This window comes from Capra hircus, chromosome 16 (assembly GCF_001704415.2).
Source record: "Capra hircus breed San Clemente chromosome 16, ASM170441v1, whole genome shotgun sequence".
Classification (NCBI taxonomy): domain Eukaryota; kingdom Metazoa; phylum Chordata; class Mammalia; order Artiodactyla; family Bovidae; genus Capra; species Capra hircus.
The window spans coordinates 39824795-39847473 of NC_030823.1; the positions used below are offsets into that span (position 1 = coordinate 39824795).

General features: G+C 40.0%; 1 protein-coding gene across 5 annotated transcripts in view; it reads right to left on the minus strand.

Annotated features, from left to right (window-relative positions):
* Positions 1-22679, minus strand: part of VPS13D (vacuolar protein sorting 13 homolog D) — a 266859-nt gene that overhangs the window by 130369 nt on the left and 113811 nt on the right. For all 5 annotated transcript variants that reach the window (XM_018060322.1, XM_018060321.1, XM_018060319.1 and 2 more), the window contains 8 exons: positions 22390-22581; positions 21955-22081; positions 20085-20227; positions 14409-14539; positions 11387-11562; positions 6362-6485; positions 5331-5566; positions 1974-2082 (listed from right to left, as the gene is read on the minus strand). In XM_018060322.1, the coding sequence (XP_017915811.1) occupies positions 1974-2082; positions 5331-5566; positions 6362-6485; positions 11387-11562; positions 14409-14539; positions 20085-20227; positions 21955-22081; positions 22390-22581 (1238 nt within the window). The remainder of the gene's footprint in view (positions 1-1973; positions 2083-5330; positions 5567-6361; positions 6486-11386; positions 11563-14408; positions 14540-20084; positions 20228-21954; positions 22082-22389; positions 22582-22679) is intronic.

Below are 22679 nucleotides of genomic sequence, written 5' to 3' on the forward strand. Positions count from 1 at the left end.
ATATAAGGTTCTAACTGTTGCTTCTTAACTCACATACAGGTTTCTCAAGACACAGGTAAGGTGGTCTGGTATTCCCATTCTCTAAGAATTTTCCACAGCTTGTTGTGATCCCTGGTGGTTCAGACAGTAAAGAATCAGCCTGCAATGAGGAGACCTGAGTTCAATCCCTGGGTTGGGAAGATCCCCTGGAGGAGGGCAAGGCAACCCATTTCAGTATTCTTGCCTGGAGAATCCCCATGGATAGAAGAACCTGGTGGGCTACAGTCCATGGGGTTGTGAAGAGTGGGACACGACTGAGCGACTAAGCACACAGCACATACAGTCAAAGGCTTTCATGTAGTCAATGAACCAGAAGTAGATGTTTTTCTGGAATTACCTTGCTTTCTCTATGATCCAATGAATGTTGGCAATTTGATCTCTGGTTCCTCTGACTTTTCTAAACCCAGCTTGTACATCTGGAAGTTCTTGATTCACATAGTCCTGAAGCCTAGCTTGAAAGATTTTGAGTATTACCTTACTAGCATGTGAAATGAGCACAATTGTACAGTAGACTAAACATCCTCTGGCACATGCTCTGTTTACTCATCACCATTCCCAAGTCTTATTTCTAAAATGTATCTAACACAGTCTTATATAAAAGAGTGTGATAACATTTTAAGCAAATTTGAATTATGTGACATTCAAATGGTGTGATATAGAAATACATGTAGAAGTACTTGGCTTCCCTAGTGGCTTAGATAGGTAAGGAATCTGAGAAGTACTGTTAGACTGATAGATGGATGAACCTTAGAAACATCAGGATAAGTGAAAGAAGTTCCTCATTAAAGACCACTCACATGGAAGTCCAGAAGAGGGGAGTCTACAGTGACAGAAAGTGGATTAATGATTGCCTAGGGCTGGGAAATAAAGGGAATGTGCATGTGATAGCTAAAGGATATAGAGTTCTTTCCTGAGTGATGAAAATGTTCTAAAATTGAGTGTGGTTATAGTTGCACATACTGTGGATATATTAAAACACAGTGAACTATATATTTTAAGTGGGCGATTTGTATGGTGTATGAATTATGTATCACTAAAGTCGTTAAAAAATATAAAACTGAATTAAAAATCCATGTATTAAAGTTTCATTTGATGTGCAAAACGTGAAATAACTTGAATCTCTCCCCCCTCTCCCCGCCATTAAAGATGTGAGAAGAGTTGTACAACCTCAGAGCCAACTGAGTCACCAACCACCTGCACTCCCTACTGCCACAACTGACGCCACTTCAGGTGATAAAGGCGCATTCTCCGTCAGCATGAGGGCCACTTACATGCTTCCTCTGTCAGCGTTATTTCTGGATCACATAACTTACATTATGCAAAATTTTCTGGAACACACTCCTCAGGTGAGTGTGTTTCAACAAATTAGTTAGTGATCTCCTTCCTCTTATGGTGATTTTCTGCACCTCTGTTCTCAAACAACGTTCATTTTGAAGCCTTAACTATTTCTTTCTAGTCCTTCTGTCAGCCACAATATTTCTGGTCAGAGTTTACTCTTCTTTCAATATCTAGATCTACTAGCATAAACATTTTCCTAAACTGGAAAAGAATGTTGCCATAAATAGGGGAAAAACTGTCATTGTGATCATTTTTCCATTGAGTTCAGGGAAAAGTAGATTAGGGGAGTGTTACAACAGAAAAAAAGTAAGGAAAACGACAAATCACAAATTTGGAAAAAAAAAATTTCAAGAACTGAGTTCTCCAAGAAGGGTATCAAAGATGAGAGGGACTTAGGATTCGTAGAGTAGGCATCGCAGGACAGAGGGGAGAACCCCAGCTGGAGCTGTCAGGACACCCAAGTTCCACCCTGAGCCCAGGCCTCGGTCTCCACCTGCTCATCTGCAAAAGGAGAGGATGGGCCAGGCAGCCTGTCTCTTATTCTAACTTTTATTCTAAATCTTTTATTCTAAACTCAAAGTTCTAGGCTTTCTTACCTTCTTCTTTAAAATGACTCTCTGTGTCTTCGGTGAGACATCCAAAACGAGCTCTGCACAAGTAATGGCTTTGTTGGAAGCCACAGGCCGTCCTGTCCCCTCCTGTAAACTAGAATTGAAAAAACAGTAACAGTCACAATACACACACATCCTCCCCACCCCACACACATGTATTCAAGTATTCATAAGCAGAAGCCTAAACCTCCACTATATAGAAAACTTTTTTTAATCATGGAAGAAAAAGTCTGACTCAGCTGCAGAAAGATCAAGGTCGTGTTGTTCTCCTGCATAGTTCAAAGATTCATTTGTCAGAAGATATACATAAAAGTGAAATTCTGACATAAAAGGATGACTATATATTTTTAGAGGGAAAAAACCAATCCAGACATTCCAAAGGTCCAAGAATTGGCTCTACTGTTTGCCAGGAAGATGATCAGCGTTACTGCATCCTCACATCTTAGCAAGAAATCAGAAGTTCCTTTAGGATGAAAAGAAAACAAAGGGTTCATAATCACCTCCTCCAATTCTACCCTGTTGTGTTTCTCTGGGCTTAAGAATCCTAAGTTTTATGGAATTGCTGCAGCCTTAACTATACTTTAGTGTATTTTGATGAGATTTTATTTAGATTATTCTCCTATTTCAATTAATCTCTATCATTAAAAAGGGACTGAAAAATTCAGAGTTAAAAATTAGCTTTCATGATATCAAAAGCACAAGTAAATTAAAAAAAATTGATTTAAACAAAATTAAAAACTTTTATTCTTCCAAAAGACATTACCAGGAAAGTAAAAACACAACCCATAGAATAGAAGATAGTTGCAAATCATGTATCTGATATGGGATCTGCACCCATATTACATAAGGAGCTGTAAAATTCAACAATAAAAAGGCAAAAAAAAAAAATCAAACGTAAAAATGGGCCATGGATTTGAACAGACATTTCCCCAAAGATATACAAATGAGGAATTCCCTGGTAGTCCAGCAGTTAGGACACAGATCTTTCACTGCCATGGCCCAAGTGGCCAGGGTTCAATCCCTAGTGGGGGAACTAAGATTTGCAAGCTATGCAGCATGGGGAAAAAAAAAAAAAAAGATATACAACTGACCAATAAGCACATGGTAAGATCTTCAATATCATTAGCTAGTATAGAAATGCAAATGAAAACCACACTGAGATACCACTACTTACTTAGTAGAATTGTTACAATAAAAAAAAAGTGGAAAACAACAAGCATTGCAGAATATGTAGAAGAAACAAAACTCTTACACATTGCTGGCAGGAATATAAAATGATTCAGCTGCTGTGGAAAACAGTACAGCAGTTCCTCAAAAAGGTAATCAAAGAATTACCACAGAACCCAGCAATTCCACCCCAAGGTATACACACAAAAGAATTAAAACAAGTACTTAAATACACGTACAGGCATGTTGATTGCAGCACTGTTCATAATAGCCAAAAAGTAGGGACAACACAAATGCCCATCAAAGGAAGAATGGACAAAGAGAATGTGGTGTAGCCGTGCAATGGAACATTACTCAGCCATAACAGGAACGAAAAAGTGACACATGCTACCATGTGGGTGAACCTTAAAAACATCACGCCAAGTGAAAGAAGCCAGTCACAGAAGGTCAGACATTTTATGATAATTTATGTGAAATATCTGGAATGGGTAAACCCTTAGAGACAAGAATGTAGATCTGTGATTTCCAGGGGCTAGAAGAAAAGGTTTGAAAGTGAAAGTGAAGTCGCTCAGTCGTGTCCGACTCTTTGCGACCCCATGGACACCAGGCTCCTCCGTCCATGGTATTTTCTAGGCAAGGGTACTGGAGTGGGTTGCCATTTCCTTCTCCAGGGAATCTTCCCGACCCAGGGATCGAATCCAGGTCTCCCGCATTGTAGACAGATGCTTTACCATCTGAGCCACCAGGGAAGTCCCTGGTGAGAAAAGAAAAGGTTTACTGGGCAGTAACTACTTAGGGTTTGGAGTGATGGAACTGTCTTGGAACTAGAGGTGGTAGCTGTACATCATGAATACATAAAATGCCACCAAACTCATCACTTTAACAAATGGTTAATTTTACAGTTTATGAACTTCGCCTCAATTAAAAAAATCCTAGTCTCTTTCCTCATCATTAGTTCTCATCAAAGATGCAAAGAAATAGGATCCACTACACTCCAAAATATAGTTCAACCTCTTAGCACACTAGATTCCCAAAAACTTCTCTTTTTATCTATTCATATCTGCTCAACCTGTGACACTCCTAAGTCTCCACTAGGATTCTTCAGTTAAAGAGCTTAGTAACTACTGGAACATAAGAAAGTATAGAGAAAAACATGCATAGCAACCAGATTAAGGACTGGTTTTTCAGGCACTAAAACCTTATCAAAGCAAACATGCCCATTCATATCATTATTAGTGAAATCTGGGGTCTAAGCAGATGAGAGAGATGTTGCACAGACTCAGACATTTTCTCAGGGGCCTCAGGCACATATAAAAATATTCCATAAGCAAAACTATTCAGGACATTTTGGAAATAATGTGACTTTAAATGTACTGTTCACCAGGTGACATATTTGGAATGCTAAAGATTCGGCTATTTTCCCAGTTTCTTCATGAATCAGCTTTAAAATCGGCCCTGTGATCAGCACAGAAACAACTGTATTTATGTGTTGGTGGAATGACTACCCTTAAAAGCCTAATATTCTGAATCTCTATGTACCTATCAATGTACCAATCTAACAAGCTGACTACTCCTTGCTTGTTTTTTTTTCTAAATACAACTAACTAATCAGACAAACAATGAAGATCATAAGATTATAATTCTGAGGTAACTATAATTACTGTCAAGTTAAACTCTTCTGCTTGTCTTTAGGTGACTATTAAGAAGACCCTGAAGTGTCTGCTTAATCAGTGTTCTCAATGGGAGAGGAGGGTCAGAACAGTGATTCGAGTAATTATGGATGAAGATTAGTCAGTTTCAAATAAGGAAAGAGATAAAACAAATAAAAAATAGCAGCAAGAAGTTCAAAAATGCATAAGAAATATCACCATAAAGCAAGAGAAACTGAAGCTATTACAATTACAATGCCCCAAAAGAGTTGTTAAATACTAGAATGGATTATTGGGAAGCTCTTTAAAAAGAGGAGTCTTGCCTCTTTGGATAAATTTTACTCTAGCCAGAAGACAAGGGCTTAGACAAAAGACCTCTCAAGATAAAGTCTGAGACTAGGATTTGGTAAAGAATGGAAGGAATCTTCCTTCTTCCCTCAGCCTTCTGAGAACTGATTAAAATTTAAAACCAGTTAATAATTAGAGCTTTCTGCTTTACAAGAATAGTAATTTAACCCAGACTTACCCAGAGAACGTGTATGTAGCAGCAATGTAAATGAAATTTTCATAATAAAGCTGCTGGTTATCCTGGAAATCATTCATGTTGCAGCTGATCTCAGAGGAACCTGCCCCTTTAACAGTCAGAGTGATAAAAGGTGGCAGGGTGGGTTCATCCCAGGCATAATCCAAGGAAGTCATAGGCTTCACTTCAGTGCGGAGCCTGGGTTCAGCGACGCCATGCTGAGTGAAGACAACTGGGACCTACAGGAATGGCAGAGAATAAGGAGAACCTTCATTCAGAGGGGTGATGCTGGAAAAGTGATTCAGTGCCTCTTAGGTTCCAGATCTTTCCCAAATGAATGCTATACAGGGTACAAAACCACAAGTAAGGCTCAACAGCTGGCCTCTTCAAATGCCTTTCTAATCATCTTCAAAATTGCAAAAAGCCCACCAGTTAGAGGACATGGGCCACAGTCTGTTGGGTAAAAGGTTTTGAGAAGCTCTGCCATACCAAATACCTAGAGAAAGCAACTCTGTTCTTTCAATGGCATCTAGTCTCACCCCACCATGCCCAGGGTATACTATGAACAAAGAAAGGAACAAAAATCTTGGAATTCAGCTATGGAAAGTTACAAATTATAAGATATAAGGCATAATTTAAAATAGACTCTAACAACCTCCATCATGGCTGCACTTGGAAGATTCAGAAAGGAGCTCACTGTTACTAAGCAACAGTAGAACTGCCCATTCTACTGGGCATTTGTCAATCTGATTCTGATTTCTCTTTATATGGAATGTCTGCATAGGGCCCCATGCTAACCAAACCATCTGGTCAACGTAACTTTTGGGAGCTGAGAAGTCACTTCTGGACAAGGCTGCCCAGCAATCAAAATGACCAGCAGAAACCACCTCCCAGTGGTAAGGATTTCTAAGACCCCTGTGCAACTTCTTTTAAACCCAAGTTTACAATGTTTTTTATCATTATCTTAAGTGCAGTATATACTCCACTTTCCCACATATGAAAGAGCCAAACTGGCTCTCAACTCCCCTTGATACCTTAGAAAAGTTGTCAATTCGGAAAGGAGGGGGTAACTGATCTGTATCACTGAAGGAGATCCTGTAGGTAGCTCCTCGGAGAGTAATTTCTACACGCAGGAAGAAGCATTTTCCCAGAGTATCTCTGCAGCAAAAGGAAATCATGGAGGCTGCATAAAATGTAGGGAACAAGTTCCCAACTCACTTTCTTCTCATACTTCTCACAATTACCACTGTGTGTTCTCTGACCACATTTAAAAAGCAGAAACTGACAGTACAATCACACAGTAAAAAAGAAATCATTCAAGCAACATTGAACAGCATGCCATAACTATATGATATCTACAAATTTTACTTTGCGTTTGTTTTGGGTCATAGTGTCAGTGCAACAAGTGAGTAAATATTGGTTGAACTACATAAAATTGTTGATACTAGACTACTTTTGACCTAGAAAAGAGGAATTTCATATGGTTCAAACTAATATGTTGATGTTATTAATATGTTGATGTTATTGATGAACAGGGTTCACACTGTAGGATAAGGGAAGATGAGGAAGAATCCTGTGGAACGGAGGTACCAGATGCAATCATAATGTGTGTGCATGTGTGTATGTGTGTATGTGTGTGTGTGTATTTAAATATAGACAAACCACTGTGGAGAATGGAAAGCTTTTCTTTATGGAAGAATATCAGCTAATAAATGTAGAAGACATATAAGAACCAGAAATCACCATTTTGCAATAACTAATGTAATAACTAATTACATAACTAATGTAATAAAAACTAATGTAATAACTGATTCAGGTGAGAACCACCAAACCACTGACTGAAAGGTTTTGTGAAAAGTGAACATATAAAAAGTTCAAATTATCCCTACCATGAGCTAGTGTTGTTTACAAAGAAAAGATAACTTTACAATAGAGAGATCTGATGGACAGCACCTAAACCAAATGATGATTGAATTTAACAATGTCAATAATGGAACCAACAGACATCACAAGCCTCTTGACATGATGCAATGGGAAACATACACTACCACAGAAGTAATGTTCTTACCAAAAATGTCAGGCCCAAACTTAACCATAGAAAGCCATCAGAAAGTCCAGAAAAGAAAACATTCTATATGAAACTGGTTTGGACTCCAAAAATGTCAATGTTAATAAACACAAAAAAGGAAAACTGAGACAATGACCATTCCAGATTAAAGCAGATGAGAAACAGCAGCCAAATAAAATGCATGATCCTTCACTGGACCCCAGATCTGGGGAGCAGGGTTACTGTGAAAAACACTTTAAAGGACATTTTATACATTTAAAAACATAATATTAAATTTCTTCAGTGTGTAGCGATAGGTGACAAATTTTTTATGTCTGAAGTATGATGATGACTTCATTTTACTTTCAAATGGTTTAGGAAAAAAACTATGCATATGAGTACATGTGGAGAGAAAACAAGAACAGAGCAAATGTTGAAAAGTAGGAAATGTAGGTAAAGAAGAGGTGTCTTTGTACTACTCCTACAAGTTCTCTGTGGGTTTAAATTGTTTCAAAATGAAAACTTGAGGAAAGTAAAGGAAACATCTGGCCCAGGTCCCTGCTCAGTAGTTTAGGGCCACACACTGAAACTATTTCAAAAGGATTAACAAAGGTATCATCCACCCCCACACTCCACACTTTTCTTTTCTTCTTTTAAGTAATCATGAGTAACTTTTCTGTTTAATTCTGAATTGGCTTCATACCACACAACAGACCTGGGCTGCCTCCACCAAAGCAGCGTATAAATCAGTGGTGGTTTTAGCTGCAAATTCCTCACCTTGCCTGCCCCCACCCCAACCTTGTGGGGAACATATGCCACTATGAGACAGGAGTTCTGGTTGAAGTCAGGATGAGGGCACTGGGGCCCTGTCCACTTCACTCACTTGGCCTATAAAGCCACCTCCTTAGACCCCTATGAATTCTAGGAACACAGCTTGAAAACCACTATACCAGATGCAATTAACTCTAATAAGGATCAGGGCAAAAGATAAGTAAGAAAGGCACATCATCAACAAAAACAAAATCAAAGAAAAACCTCAGATAATGCATTTTTTTTAAAAAGTCAAATATAAATATTATTTTGAATCAACTATTAATAAATTAGACAGTAGTGTTCTCCAAAGAGAACTCACCATAAGGTATAAATAATTAAATTTTGCTTCTAAATGTGTTGAATTAGCACTGATTTCAGGCTCTTTGGCTTCAGAAGCATTTAATGCAAAACATTAAAGAAGACAGAAACAAACAAAGACATCCCACGTTCATGGATTTAGAAGACTTAATATTGTCAAGATGTCAATGCTATGCAAAGTGGATCTAGAGATTTAATCAATGCTCATCAAAATTCCAACTGTTTTTTTTCCTCCAGAAATAGAAAAATTTATCCTAAAATTAAGATGGAATCTCTAGGGACTCCATGTAGCCAAAATAATCTTGAAAAAGAACAAAGATGGAGGTCTCACACTTCCTAATTTCAAAACCTATTACAAAGCTACTATAATCAAAACAGTCTGACACTGGCAAAAAGACAGAATATGAACGAACAGAATAGAGAAAGCCCAGAAATAAACCCTCACATATAGGGTCAAATAATTCTTGACAAGGGTGTAGAGACCATTCCGTAGGGAAAAGAAAGTTTTTTCAACAAATAGTATTGGGAAAACTGGATATCCACAAACAGAAGAACAGAGTTGGACTCTTGTTGTTCAGTTGCTAAGTTGCAACCCCATGAACTGCAGCACGCCATGCTTCTCTGTCCTTCACTATCTCTCTGAGTTTGCTCAAACTCATGTCAATCGAGTCAGTGATGCCATCCAACTATCTGATCCTTTGTCACTCCCTTCTTCTCTTGCCCTCAATTTTTCCCAGAATCAGGATCTTTTCCAATGAATTAGCTCTTCGCATCTGGTGGCCAAAGTATTGGAACTTCAGCTTCAGCATCTGTCCTTCCAAAGAGTACTCAGGGTTGATTTCCTTTAGGACTGACTGGTTTGATCTCCTTGCAGTCCAAGGGACTCTCAAGAGCCTCCGCTAGCACCACAGTTTGAAAGCATCAGTTCTTCAGCACTCAACCTTCTTTACGGGCTAACTCTCACATCTATATATGACTACTGGAAAAATCATAGCTTTGATTATATGGACCTTTGTTGGCAAACTGATGTCTCTATTGGACTCTTAACCTTATATGAATACAAATGGATCAAAGACCTATATAGAAAAGCTAAAACTGTAAAACTCTCAGAAGAAAACATAGGGGAAAAGCTTCAAGACACTGGATTTGGCAATGATCTTGCATACAACACAAAAAGCACAGGAAACCAAAGTTAAAATGGGCAAGCTGGACTATATCAAAATTAAAAACTATACATCAAAGAATACAATCAACAGAGTAAAAATGCAACATATGAATGGGAGAGAATATATGTAAATTATATATCTCTTATATCAGACTCTAGGGTTGCAGAGAGTCGGACACTTAGAATGCATGCATGTATGTATCTCATAAGGGGTTAGTATCCAGAATATATAAAGGATTCCTACAACTCAACAACAACAAAAACCCAACTCAAAAACAGGCAAAGGACTTGAACAGACATGTCAAAAAAGATGTACAAATGGCCTAAAGGCACATGAAAAGAAGCTCAGCATCATTAATCATTAAGGAAATGAGAATCAAAACCATGAGATACCACCTCACACCCATGAGGATGGCTACTATCAAAAAAGAAAAAATAACAAGCGTTAGTAAAGATGTGGAGAAACTGGACCCTTGTGTGCTCTTTGCAAGAATGTAAAATGGTGAAATATAAATGGTGAATGTAAAATGGTCCCACTGTATAGCACAGTGAACCATATTCAGTATCCTATGATAAACAACAATGGACAGGAATATGAAAAAGAACATATATATCTTGTTTATATAACTGAATCACTGTGCAGTATAGCAGAAATTGACACCACATTGTAAATCAGCTATACTTGAATAAATTAAAAAGAAGAAAGAATGAAACAGAATTTCACTGCACTAGAGAGAAATGTAATAAACTAAATGTTGCCCCCCCAAAAAAAAGAAGTTCTGACACATGTTACAATGCGGATGACATTGAGGACATTATGCTAAGTGAAATAAGCCAGTCACAAAAGACAAATATTGTATGATTTCACTTATCTGAGGTACCTAGAGTAGTCAAATTCGTAGAGAAATGAGAACAGAGGTTGCCAGGGGTTAAGAAAGGGAAAATGAGGAATGTTGTTTAATGGATACAGAGTTTCTGTTTTGCAAGATGAAAAGAGTTTAGGAGACTGCACAACATGAACTTACCTAACACCAGTAAAGCTAAAAATGGCTAAGATGGTAAATTTTACTTTATGTGCCTGAGGCACACAAAATAGTGTCTGGGTCTTTATGTTATGCTATCTTTCTCATATGGTATGTGCATTTTACCACAATCTTTTTAAAGTTTAATACATTAAAAAAAAAAAGCATTGGATGAAAGAAAAGAGTCCTCTTGTGCTAACTGACCCTGGCTTTTGTTGATTTTCCTTAATAAGGATCTAAGGGTCACTGGGTTGGGCAAAGAAGACTAGGGGATTTACTGTAATGGCATCTAATGAGAGAAGAGCTTGTATAGTGTGCAAGAACAGACAAAAACATCATCAAAGCTGCCATCTGAATGCTGACAAGGGTTGCGGGCGACCATGAGCTCAGTGCTACTCCTTGGACATGTGACCTCAGATGACAGCAACTGCACAATGGTCAAAACTGTCAACACCCCCTTTTAGCTCATTCGATCAAAAGGTTCATTCCTATCTGCCTAGTCTTTGCAGTTTTAAGACCTTGGAGTCAGAAACATAAGTGCCCATTTCATCAAGAGTAGTCTTACCAAAAGTAACTACTTGCTATTTACAACTTTATAAATATTTGATATTTATATGGTATTTACAGCTTAGTATTTATATTGCCGTACCTCAAACAAGACTACTTATTGACTAAATATAGTCTCTGCACTCACCTCATGTTGATATGGAAGGAATTATTCTTGTTGACTTCGAAGCCTCCAGACCAAATACAATTGGGAACATCCATCAGTCGGACACATAGCAGCTGATCGTAGTCATTCCGAGGCCAATGGAACACCACACTGGAACCAGGAAGCGTGGAAATGTAACCTTCAGGATTGGCTGTTCCCTAAAACACGGTATCACTGGCTTTAGTCAAAAGTCAAGTCAAGACGTAAATGTTTACTGAAAATCTGTCTACCCTGAGCCTTGCCCATCACCAGGAGCTGTTCAGGGCACCAAAGGCACAAAATGGTTCAGTTCAGCTCAGTTGCTCAGTCATGTCTGACTCTTTGCAACCCCATGGATTGCAGCACACCAGGCCTCCCTGTCCACCACTAATTCCTGGAGTTCACTCAAACTCATGTCCATTGAGTCAGTGATGCCATCCAACCATCATATCCTCTGTTTTCCCCTTTTCCTCCAGCCTTCAATCTTTCCCAGCATCAGGGTCTTTTCAAATGAGTCGATTCTTTGCATCAGGTGGCCAAAGTATTGGAGTTTCAACTTCAATTATCAGTCCTTCCAATGAACACTAAGGACTGATCTTTAGGATGGACTGGTTGGATCTCCTTGCACTCCAAGGGACTTTGAAAAGTCTTCTCCACCACCACAGTTCAAACCCATCAATTCTTCGGTGCTCAGCTTTATTTACAGTCCAACTCTCACATCCATACATGACTACTGGAAAAACCACAGCTTTGACTAGACAGACCTTTGATGGCAAAGTAATGTCTCTGCTTTTGAATATGCTATCTAGGTTGGTCATAACTTTCCTTCCAAGGAGTAAGCGTCTTTTAATTTCATGGCTGTAGTCAACATCTGCAGTGATTTTGGAGACCCAAAAAATAAAGTCTGACACTGTTTCCACTGTTTCCCCATCTATTTGCCATGATCTTAGTTTTCTGAATGTTGAGCTTCAAGCCAACTTGTTCACTCTCCTCTTTCACTTCCATCAAGAGGCTCTTTAGTTCTTCTTCACTTTCTGCAGTAAAGGTGGTGTCATCTGCATATCTGAGGTTATTGATATTTCTCCCGGTAATCTTGAATCCAGCTTGTGCTTCTTCCAGCCCAGCGTTTCTCATGATGTACTCTGCATAGAAGTTAAAAAAGCAGGGTGACAAGATACAGCCATGACATATTCCTTTTCCTATTTGGAACCAGTCTGTTGTTCCATGTCCAGTTCTAACTGTTGCTTCCTGACCTGCATTTCTCAAGAGGCAGGTCAGGTGGTCTGGTATTCCCAACTCTTGAAGAATTTTCCACAGTTTATAGTGATCCACATAGTCAAAGGCTTTGGCATAGTCAATAAAGAAGAAATAGATGTTTTTCTGGAACTCTCTTGCTTTTTCCATGATCCAGCGGATGCTGGTAATTTGATCTCTGGTTCCTCTGCCTTTTCTAAATCCAGCTTGAACATTCAAAAGTTCACGGTTCACGTATTGTTAAAGCCTGGCTTGGAGAATTTTGAGCATTACTTTGCTAGTGTGTGAGATGAGTGAAGCTGTGTGGTAGTTTGAACATTCTTTGGTATTGCCTTTCTTTGAGACTGGAATGAAAACCGACTTTTTCCAGTCCCGTGGCCACTGCTGAGTTTTCCAAATTTGCTGGCATACTCAGTGCAGCACTTTCACAGCATCATCTTTCAGGATTTGAAATAGCTCAACTGGAATTCCATCACCTCCACTAGCTTTGTTCGTAGTGATGCTTCCTAAGGCCCACTTGACTTCACATTCCAGGATGTCTGGCTCCAGGTGAGTGATCACACCATCGTGATCATCTGGGTCATGAAGATCTTTGTTGTATCGTTCTTCTGTGTATTCTTGCCACCTCTTCTTAATATCTTCTGCTTCTGTTAGGTCCATACCATTTCTGGCCTTTATTGAGCCCACCTTTGTATGAAATGTTCTCTTGTTGTATCTAATTTTCTTCAAGAGATCACTAGTCTTTCCCATTCTGTTGTTTTCCTCTATTTCTTTGCACTTTTGCAAAGAAAGTCCATTGAGGAAGGCTTTTGCATTGAGGAAGGCTTTCTTATCTCTCCTTGCTATTCTTTGGAACTCTGCATTCAGATGCTTATATCTTTCCTTTTCTCCTTTGTTTTTCACTTCTCTTCTCTTCACAGCTATTTGTAAGGCCTCCTCAGACAGCCATTTTGATTTTTTGCATTTCTTTTTCTTGGGGATGGTCTTGAAAACTGCCTCCTGTACAATGTCAGGAACCTCCATCCATAGTTCATCAGGCACTCTATCAGATCTAGTCCTTTAAATCTATTTCCCACTTCTACTGTATAATCATAAGGGATTTGATTTAAGTCATACCTGAATGGTCTAGTGGTTTTTCCTACTTTCTTCAATTTAAGTCTGAATTTGGCAATCAGGAGTTCATGATCTGAGCCACAGTCAGCTCCTGGTCTTGTTTTTGCTGACTGTACAGAGCTTTTGCATTTTGGCTGCAAAGAATATAATCAGTCTGATTTTGGTGTTGACCATCTGGTGATGTCCATGTGTAAAGTCTTCTCTTGTGTTGTTGGAAGAGGGTGTTGCTATGACCAGTGCGTTCTTTTGGCAAAACTCTATGAGCCTTTGCCCTGCTTCATTCTGTACTCCAAGGCCAAATTTGCCTGTTACTCCAGGTGTTTCTTAACTTCCTACTTTTGCATTCCAGTCTCCTATAATGAAAAGGATATCTTTTTTGGGTATTAGTTCTAAAAGGTCTTGTAGGTCTTCAGAGAACCATTCAACTTCAGCTTCTTCAGCATTACTGGTCGGGGCATAGACTTGGATTACCATGATATTGAACGGTTTGCCTTGGAAGCGAATAGAGATCATAATGTTGTTTACTCACATCAAAAAACTTAGTGTTGATGGGGAGATAAGTCATTAAAATGAAATGTGACATTCAAATTTAAATGACATTAAAATTCACTGTGCTATTAAATAGGCACTCATCATTCTTCAAAAGCAAGCTGCTTACCTGTCCCCTGGCAAATTCCCTCTGTGCAAATGCAAGCTTGTGGGATGACTTATTATCTAACAGGTAACGAGGGGCAAAGATGACCATACAGGTGTCAATATATCGGCCTCGGCCTTTCTTGACATCAATACCTATGAATAACAAGAACCAGTTCCATGAATTAATCAGAAGGAAAAAAGAATGGTCTAAAAGAATTAAATAGCCTTCACAATTACTTAGTTTCTCTGAGATAATGATTGTAGCACCCAGAGAGGCTGTGAGGTTTCCTAAGAATAGAACGAAAACAGCAAAAACCTTCAAAGTATTATTCTTTATTCCCATTTAGACCTTAAAAAGTCTCCTTGGCAACATCAATATCCCCATAACTCCCAGCTTCTTCATAAAGTGTGTACAATTGTAACAGCAACTAAAACAAACAGGTGTTTAGCTTGGATTCCATTTATGAAGCTGACTACCAAGATGGTTTATGTGACACATTTCTCCTTACAAATGGGACACAAAATTTCCTCCTAAAGAACATGCAACCCTTTTACAACACAGAGGAGAATCTGTGTATTACTTAACTGCATTCTGCAACTGCCCTAAACTCAATTGACTCTTAGTATTTTCTGTCAGCCCAAGAATCCAGCTCAAATATAACGCTAAATACTACTGAATTTATTCCTTCATAAAATAAAGGTTTTCGGCACCTAATAGGTACTGTGGGGAAAAAAGACAAACAAAAAACATACTAAGGAAAGAAAGTCATAGTCAATCAAAAGGAAATCTCAAAACACCAAGTTCCAAAGAAAGAAAAATGAAATAACACCATATTATCTCAAAAACTCTGATTATAACTTTTAAAAATCCAAAATTCAATGGATGAGTTCTTTCATTCATTTAGACAATGAATAAAGTAACTATAGTCAAGGCCTTGGGTTGAACTCTGGTTATACAATGATAATATTTATGGTAAAAAATAACAAAAAATAATAATATTTATTGAACTTTTAGTACACATTACACCCTCTTCCAAAGGCTCAACATTTAATTCTTATAACAACCTTGTGAGTTAGATATTTTCATTCCTTCATTTTTGCAGATGAGGAAACTAAGGCAGGAAAAGATAAGTGACTTTTCCTTAAGTGACACAGCCAGTAGGTGGCGTAGCTGGATTAAATCCAGGGAGCCTGCCTTGGAGATATACACAAAGGACCCTACTCTTGAGAAATCTGTATGCAGGTCAGGAAGCAACAGTTAGAACTAGACATGGAACAACAGACTGGTTCCAAATAGGAAAAGGAGTACATCATGGCTGTATATTGTCACCCTGCTTATTTAACTTATATGCAGAGCACATCATGAGAAACTCTGCGTTGGAAGAAGCACAAGCTGGAATCAAGATTGCCGGGAGAAATATCAATAACCTCAGATATGCAGATGACACCACCCTTATGGCAGAAAGTGAAGAGGAACTAAAAAGCCTCTTGATGAAAGTGAAATTGGAGAGTGAACAAGTTGGCTTGAAGCTCAACATTCAGAAAACGAAGATCATGGCATCTGGTCGCATCACTTCATGGCAAACAGACGGGGAAACAGTGGAAACAGTGTCAGACTTTATTTTTTGGGTCTCCAAAATCACTGCAGATGGTGACTGCAGCCATGAAATTAAAAGACGCTTACTCCTTGGAAGGAAAGTTATGACCAACCTAGATAGCATATTCAAAAGCAGAGACATTACTTTGCCGACTAAGGTCCGTCTAGCCAAGGCTATGGTTTTTCCAGTAGTCATGTATGGATATGAGACTTGGACTGTGAAGAAGGCTGAGTGCAGAAGAATTGATGGGTTTGAACTGTGGTGTTGGAGAAGACTCTTGAGAGTCCCTTGGACTGCAAGGAGATCCAACCAGTCCATTCTGAAGGAGATCAGCCCTGGGATTTCTTTGGAAGGAATGATGCTGAAGCTGAAACTCCAATACTTTGGCCACGTCATGGGAAGAGTTGACTCACTGGAAAAGACTTTGATGCTGGGAGGGATTGGGGGCTGGAGGAGAAGGGGACGACAGAGGATGAGATGGCTGGATAGTATCACTGACTTGATGGACATGAGTCTGAGTGAACTCCAGGAGTTGGTGATGGACAGGGAGGCCTGGCGTGCTGCGATTCATGGGGTCGCAAAGAGTCGGACACGACAGCGACTGAACTGAACTGAACTGAACTTAAAGACAAGTATCGAGAGACCATAAAAAGAGAAGTGACTTTAGGATATGACAACCAGATGTCCCAACATATTTTAATTATAAATATTTTGAACTGTTAACTCCCTAATTCACTTGTCTTTATTGTAAATCTCAAAAATAGCTGAAAAACTGAGCAAATCACAGAAACAAAATCACTCATTGAAACTCTGTATCTAAGAAATGCTCAGTAATACTGGAACAGTCAGGAAGATCATCTGGAGACGGGAATGGCTACCCACTACAGTATTATTGCCTGGCGGATTCCATGGACAGAGGAGTTTGGCAGGCAATGGTGCACGGGGTCACAAAGAGACACGACTGAGTGACTAAACATATTTTCAACACTAAAACTCTGTATCTAAGAAACGTTCAGTAATACTGGGGTAGGGAGATATACCCCCATCACTTTTCTATGACACACAGAAAAGCATTAATTGTCAGAAATCAACCTTATCATGTAATAGTTCAGTTCAGTTCAGTCACTCAGTCACGTCCGACTCTTTGCGACCCCATGAACAGCAGCAAGCCAGGCCTCCTTGTCCATCACCAACTCCTGGAGTTTACCCAAACTCATGTCCATTGAGTCGGTGATGCCATCCAACCATCTTATCCTCTGTCATCTCCTCCTCCTGCCCTCAATCTTTCCCAGCATCAGGGTCTTTTCAAATGAGTCAGTTCTTTGCATCAGGTGGCCAAAGTATTGGAGTTTCAGCTTCAGCATCAGTCCTTTCAATGAATACCCAGGACTGATCTCCTTCAGAATGGACTGGTTGGATCTCCCTGCAGTCCAAGGGACTCTCAAGAGTCTTCTCCAACACCACAGTTCAAACCCATCAATTCTTCTGCACTCAGCTTTATTTATAGTCCAACTCTCACATCCATTTATGACTACTGGAAAAACCATAGCCTTGACTAGACAGACCTTTGTTGGTAAAGTAATGTCTCTGCTTTTTAATATGCTGTCTAGGATGAGATGGCTGGATGGCATCACCGACTCGATGGATGTGCGTTTGAGTGAACTCCAGGAGATGGTGATGGACAGGGAGGCCTGGCATGCTGCGATTCATGGGGTCACAAAGAGTCGGACACGACTGAGCGACTGAACTGAACTAAACTGAACTAGGTTCGTCACAACTTTCCTTCTAAGGAGCAAGCGTCTTTTAATTTCATGGCTGCAGTCACCATCTGCAGTGATTTTGGAGCACCCAAAAATAAAGCCAGCCACTGTTTCCATTGTTTCCTCATCTATTTGCCATGAAGTGATGGGACCAGATGCCTGATCTCAACTAATATACTTATTAAAGGTATATTTGATATCACAGAAAGAGTCTATAGCATCAAGACTCAATTAAAAAAATTTTTTTTTGTTTCCCTTTTATCTCAGATTGCCCTGGGAAACCCTTAACAAATGAATAGCTGATAAGATCAAAATATACAAAATCATCCTTATTGGAGGTACATGTTAAGGTAACCTGGTCAGGCCCTGCCTGGCTTTTCCACTTGTGTCTGTGCTTTCAACTTTCCTGATAGGAAGCTAGTTATCTATCCAATCCTTCAAAAATAGTCATATAAGAGATTCCACAAATTCTCTTAATACATGCCAAGATCTTATATAAAATCTCATCTTAGCTCAAACTCTCTCTTCTTTTCTTTAGTGTAACAACAAATGTGAAACATAGTCTTGTCCCTAAAAACGTAAGTGACATGTTCTAATGAATGCGTTTAGCATCTAAGTTTGTGTGTGCACTCACTGCATAGTTCCACTAGACAGCTCGCTGTGCCTTTCAGTCAGAACTCTGTGCGCTTACTTAGCGCCAGCTGCTTGGAAAGGCACAGGCACCACCATGTTTCCTCCAATCTGTCCCAACTATGGCTTCTGGCCAACCTGCAGGGGCTTGCTTTGGAAACTCTATCAAGGACCAGACACCCCAGCAGAAAACCAAACTCAGCATGAAGTGGACTTTGCCTAAAGGGATGGAGTGAACAAACATGAAAATTGTGATCCTCAGCTGGAGGATCAGATAAAAGTTCATCTTTTCTATTAAAAGTCTTCATGTCAACTTTAAAGGAGACAGCTTCCATGTCAAGTGAGAATGCATGCAAATTCATGTTTTTTTAAAAAAACAACAACAAAAAAGCACTATACTTGGAAGAGAGTCTTTCACTAGTAAACCCTCTAACACTTAAACAAAGCACTGACTCCATGGGAGTCATGGCAAACAGCTAAGTAATACCATCTCAATTTTTCCTTCTGTAGCATGACTCTCTACAACAGCACTGTCCAAAACAGTAGCCACTAGTCATACATGACCACTTGTATGCACCAAAATTAAAAAAAAAAAAAAAATTCAGTTTCTTTGTCACACTCACCACATTTCTTAGTAATGTACTCTCAAGTGCTCAGCAGCCATGTGTGGCTAGTGCCTCCAAATTGGACAGTACAAGATAGAACATTCCCACTACCACAGACAGCTCAAAGGTTTCCCAATATTCAAGAGTAAACAATGCTTTGAAAGCCCGGAAGTTATACAGGAAAGGAAGGATGCACTGCTAACACTTCAAATCTGAGACATAATTAAATCAAGTTTGTCTTAATCTTTTGTGACATCTTTTGAGGCACACAGGCATAGGCACATCTTCCCTTGGTGCTCCCCACCTCTAGAACCTAAGCAAGCTTGTACGTGTAAAGTGTTAAAGCACCAATCTAGATTAGTCATGTGTGCTCAGTTGTGACCAACTCTTTGTGACTGCATGAACTCTTGCCTGCCAAGCTCCTCTGTCCATGAGATTTCCCAGGGAAGAATACTGGAGTGGGTTGCCATTTCCTTCTCCAGGGGATCTTCCCAATCCAGGGATCAAACCTGTGTCTCCTGCACTGCAGAGATTCTTTACCACTGAGTCACCTGGGAAGCCCTCTAAGCTAGCTTAGGGATTTCTAATTATCCATAACCACCAAGTGCATTTTATATTTTTTGCCTCAAATGTGGACACCTCAGTCATAATCCTAATTCCAACCCAGACATTCCCTTTATATCTGGACAAGTCACTTAACCCCTAAGCTTCAGTTTCAAGGGAAACAATGCTTCTTACCCTCTTAGGGTTTGCAGATTTCAATGAACGCGTGGGAAATGGAGGATGAAAAGCATTCTAAGTGTTCCTATTATTGCCATGAAAAATAAGGATTCAAGCCAAACTGATACTTTCCTGACACAGGTGAGTCTGAAACTAAACAGCCTCAGACCTCAAAGGGGCAGTGTTTAGGTAGCTCCTTGGATCCCTAGGAGAATAGGTCTGTGATGATATCAATCTAGCATTCAGAGAATGGATACCTGACCCAATGGCAAATGAGAAAACCAGCACTTGCAGACAGACCAAAATGTAGGGCCAGCTTATCCCTCCAAGCCTGAAGTCGTTGGCCCATGGTTTAAATTCTCCCCCTCCCCCAAATGTAACCCACCAATGTTATAGATCAGCCCTGGGCGGTTTCCTTGCTGGATGACTCTGAGAGCTCGGACGCCACTACCACCATCCAGGGAGAAGCCCTGACACCAGCCTGGCATGCCTTCAGGGTGAATCCCCCTTCCGATTCTCATCGTGCAGCTGTGGGGCAGAAAAGCAAAGACGTATATAGACATTCATCCATAAGAAAGTCTATTCTACCTTTTCTAATCAGGAAGCCTTGCTGTGGCTGTCGGCCAAAATTAGAACTCTAACACTGACTCTTCCTCATTTTCATGTTATTCCCAAACACAGAGAGGCAATTAATCAGTGGTCAAAACTCAATCTGAGAGGTAGTCACAGTTCAGCAATGTGTGACATGTATTGACCTCCACAACTAGACATTTTAGGGGAAAACATCAATTCTGGGAGCATAAGGCATGAGGAAAATGCTACAATATCTGAAAAACAAAGATTCAAAGCAAACTGATACTTTCCTGACTCTGTTGTTTCAAGGGTTCATGAAATACCCTGAACATACAAGAGAAGTATGTACGGAAGATGCAGCTAATGGTACATTCATTCAAGGGCCTGGTGCTATTATAACGGCAAAGCACCATGCAGTTGGCCAGCATCCTGTCATGGATCCTGGAAACATAATTCCCAGATGTGTGTTCCAGCTCCACCACTAACAAGCAATGTAACTTTGGGCAAATAACTCTCCCTGGGCCTCAGTTTCCTCATCTTCCTCAGTTTTCTCATTCCTTTGCTGTGCTGCCTAATCCACTGAAATGTTGGGAGAATCAAATGAGATCATCTACGTGGAAAGGCTTTGGAAACTGAATTTGACGGACAAAACAAACTGTGTTTTGAATTTCAAGCGCTGGATCTAAAACTGTCAAGATCCATTCAGGGAAACAGTGAGCCTGGGCCTGCTGCCCATGTCAAGCGGCTGTTTTGTGTCTCCTACTGGCCAGCACCCTGGTCAGTCCTCTCCTGACTCCAGCCCAACCTCTAGGTAGATAGATGCATCTGCATCCACTGGAGTGGCCCTCCTCTAAGTTTGCAGCATCCTTCTATAGATAATGGGGTATGGCATTTTAGCAGTGTCAGATTCACCTACATATTTTTGGGTTAAGGCTAAATATCAGAAGACCACTGTAAAAAGCAGAATGTCAAATCCACGAAAAAATAAATAAAGTGAATTAATGCCCTGTGCTTAGTCACTCAGCCGTGTCTGACTCTTTGTGACCCACTGGACTGTAGCCCACCAGGCTCCTCCATGGAACTTCCCAGGCAAGAATACTGGAGTGGGTTGTCATTTCCTTAATGCCCTACTATACATTAAGAAGGACATGTCTGCTAATCCTCACAATTGTTGCTTTTTCCTGTGTTTAAACAGGTAATGAGTGCTTTGAGATCTCAAAATGGCACACTTTATTTCAACAGAAAGATGGATTTCAGAATCTAATACAAGATGGCCTGGATTGGATTAATGGGGTGCAGGCTCTCTACCAACAGGCCAACCTGTCTTCCCTCTGAAGCCAGCTCCTCTGCTTGCGCTGAGTGCTTCCAGGAGAGAGAAACCACGTAGAAAAGAGAGCATGTGGGTCTCTCACCATCAGAAGAGTTATGAATAGAACCACTTCAATACATGGAAAATAAAACTGGCTTTCATTATACACCAAAACCAAATGGTTTATTTTCCATATCGAATAACACAGAAATTAGATCCGAAAAAAATCCCATTAAGTCATGGTGCTGTCCCCCTGCCAAGTCAGGATGGTTATCTACAGTCTATTTCTACTTACACGGATATACTATAGCCTTTGCTAATTTTCCCCTTCCCTGGGAGCTTATTTCCCCTTCCCATAAATAACTGTACTCACAGGTTTGGCTGCTCTTTGTCAGCATAGCAGAATAAGAGAGGGCTCAGGCTCCGGGCCAGCTCATGTTCTTCGAACTGGCCTGCAGCATCCGTCTTTGCATTGTCCTGTCTGAAGATCAGTGGTAGCCCTTTAGGAAGGAGGGGAAATGTTTATATCAATCCCACCCAGTGTATCCAAGACAGATGCAAATAATAAAAGGAAAAAATATCATCAAGGGGGAAAAAAGTGATGACTGAATTTATTCAGTGGACTCAGTCGTTGTCCAAAAGGCCAGTCTTGACCATGATTAAAGCACTTCTACAGAGTGAGAAAGGTTCAGCAGCTTACACTGTTGAGCTAATCTGTTTGCATTGGCTCCATTTAGTGTGTGGAGCAAATAAATCTGAATTCCCATGACCGACTCCAAAGGCTGACTGGAGCAGCCTCTGTACATACCAGTTTTGTTAATCAACCAATACGGAGCCGAAATGAAGATCTTCAAAGATCCTTCTGCTCGACACACAATCCGGATGGTGAGGTTCAGCTGCCGCCGGTTGGTGTCATAGAGCCTCATTCTTACCATATAGTTCTGGGTTCCGGGTGGAATGAGCAATTCTTTGCAGAGTGGAAAATTCTCCAGGGACACCCCTAAAGAAAGATAAAACTACTGTCTTTCTGAGTTTCACTTTATAGTTTGTCAAAAGAGCCCACAGCCAAACTAAATTTGATTCCTCTTGGAAAAGTCA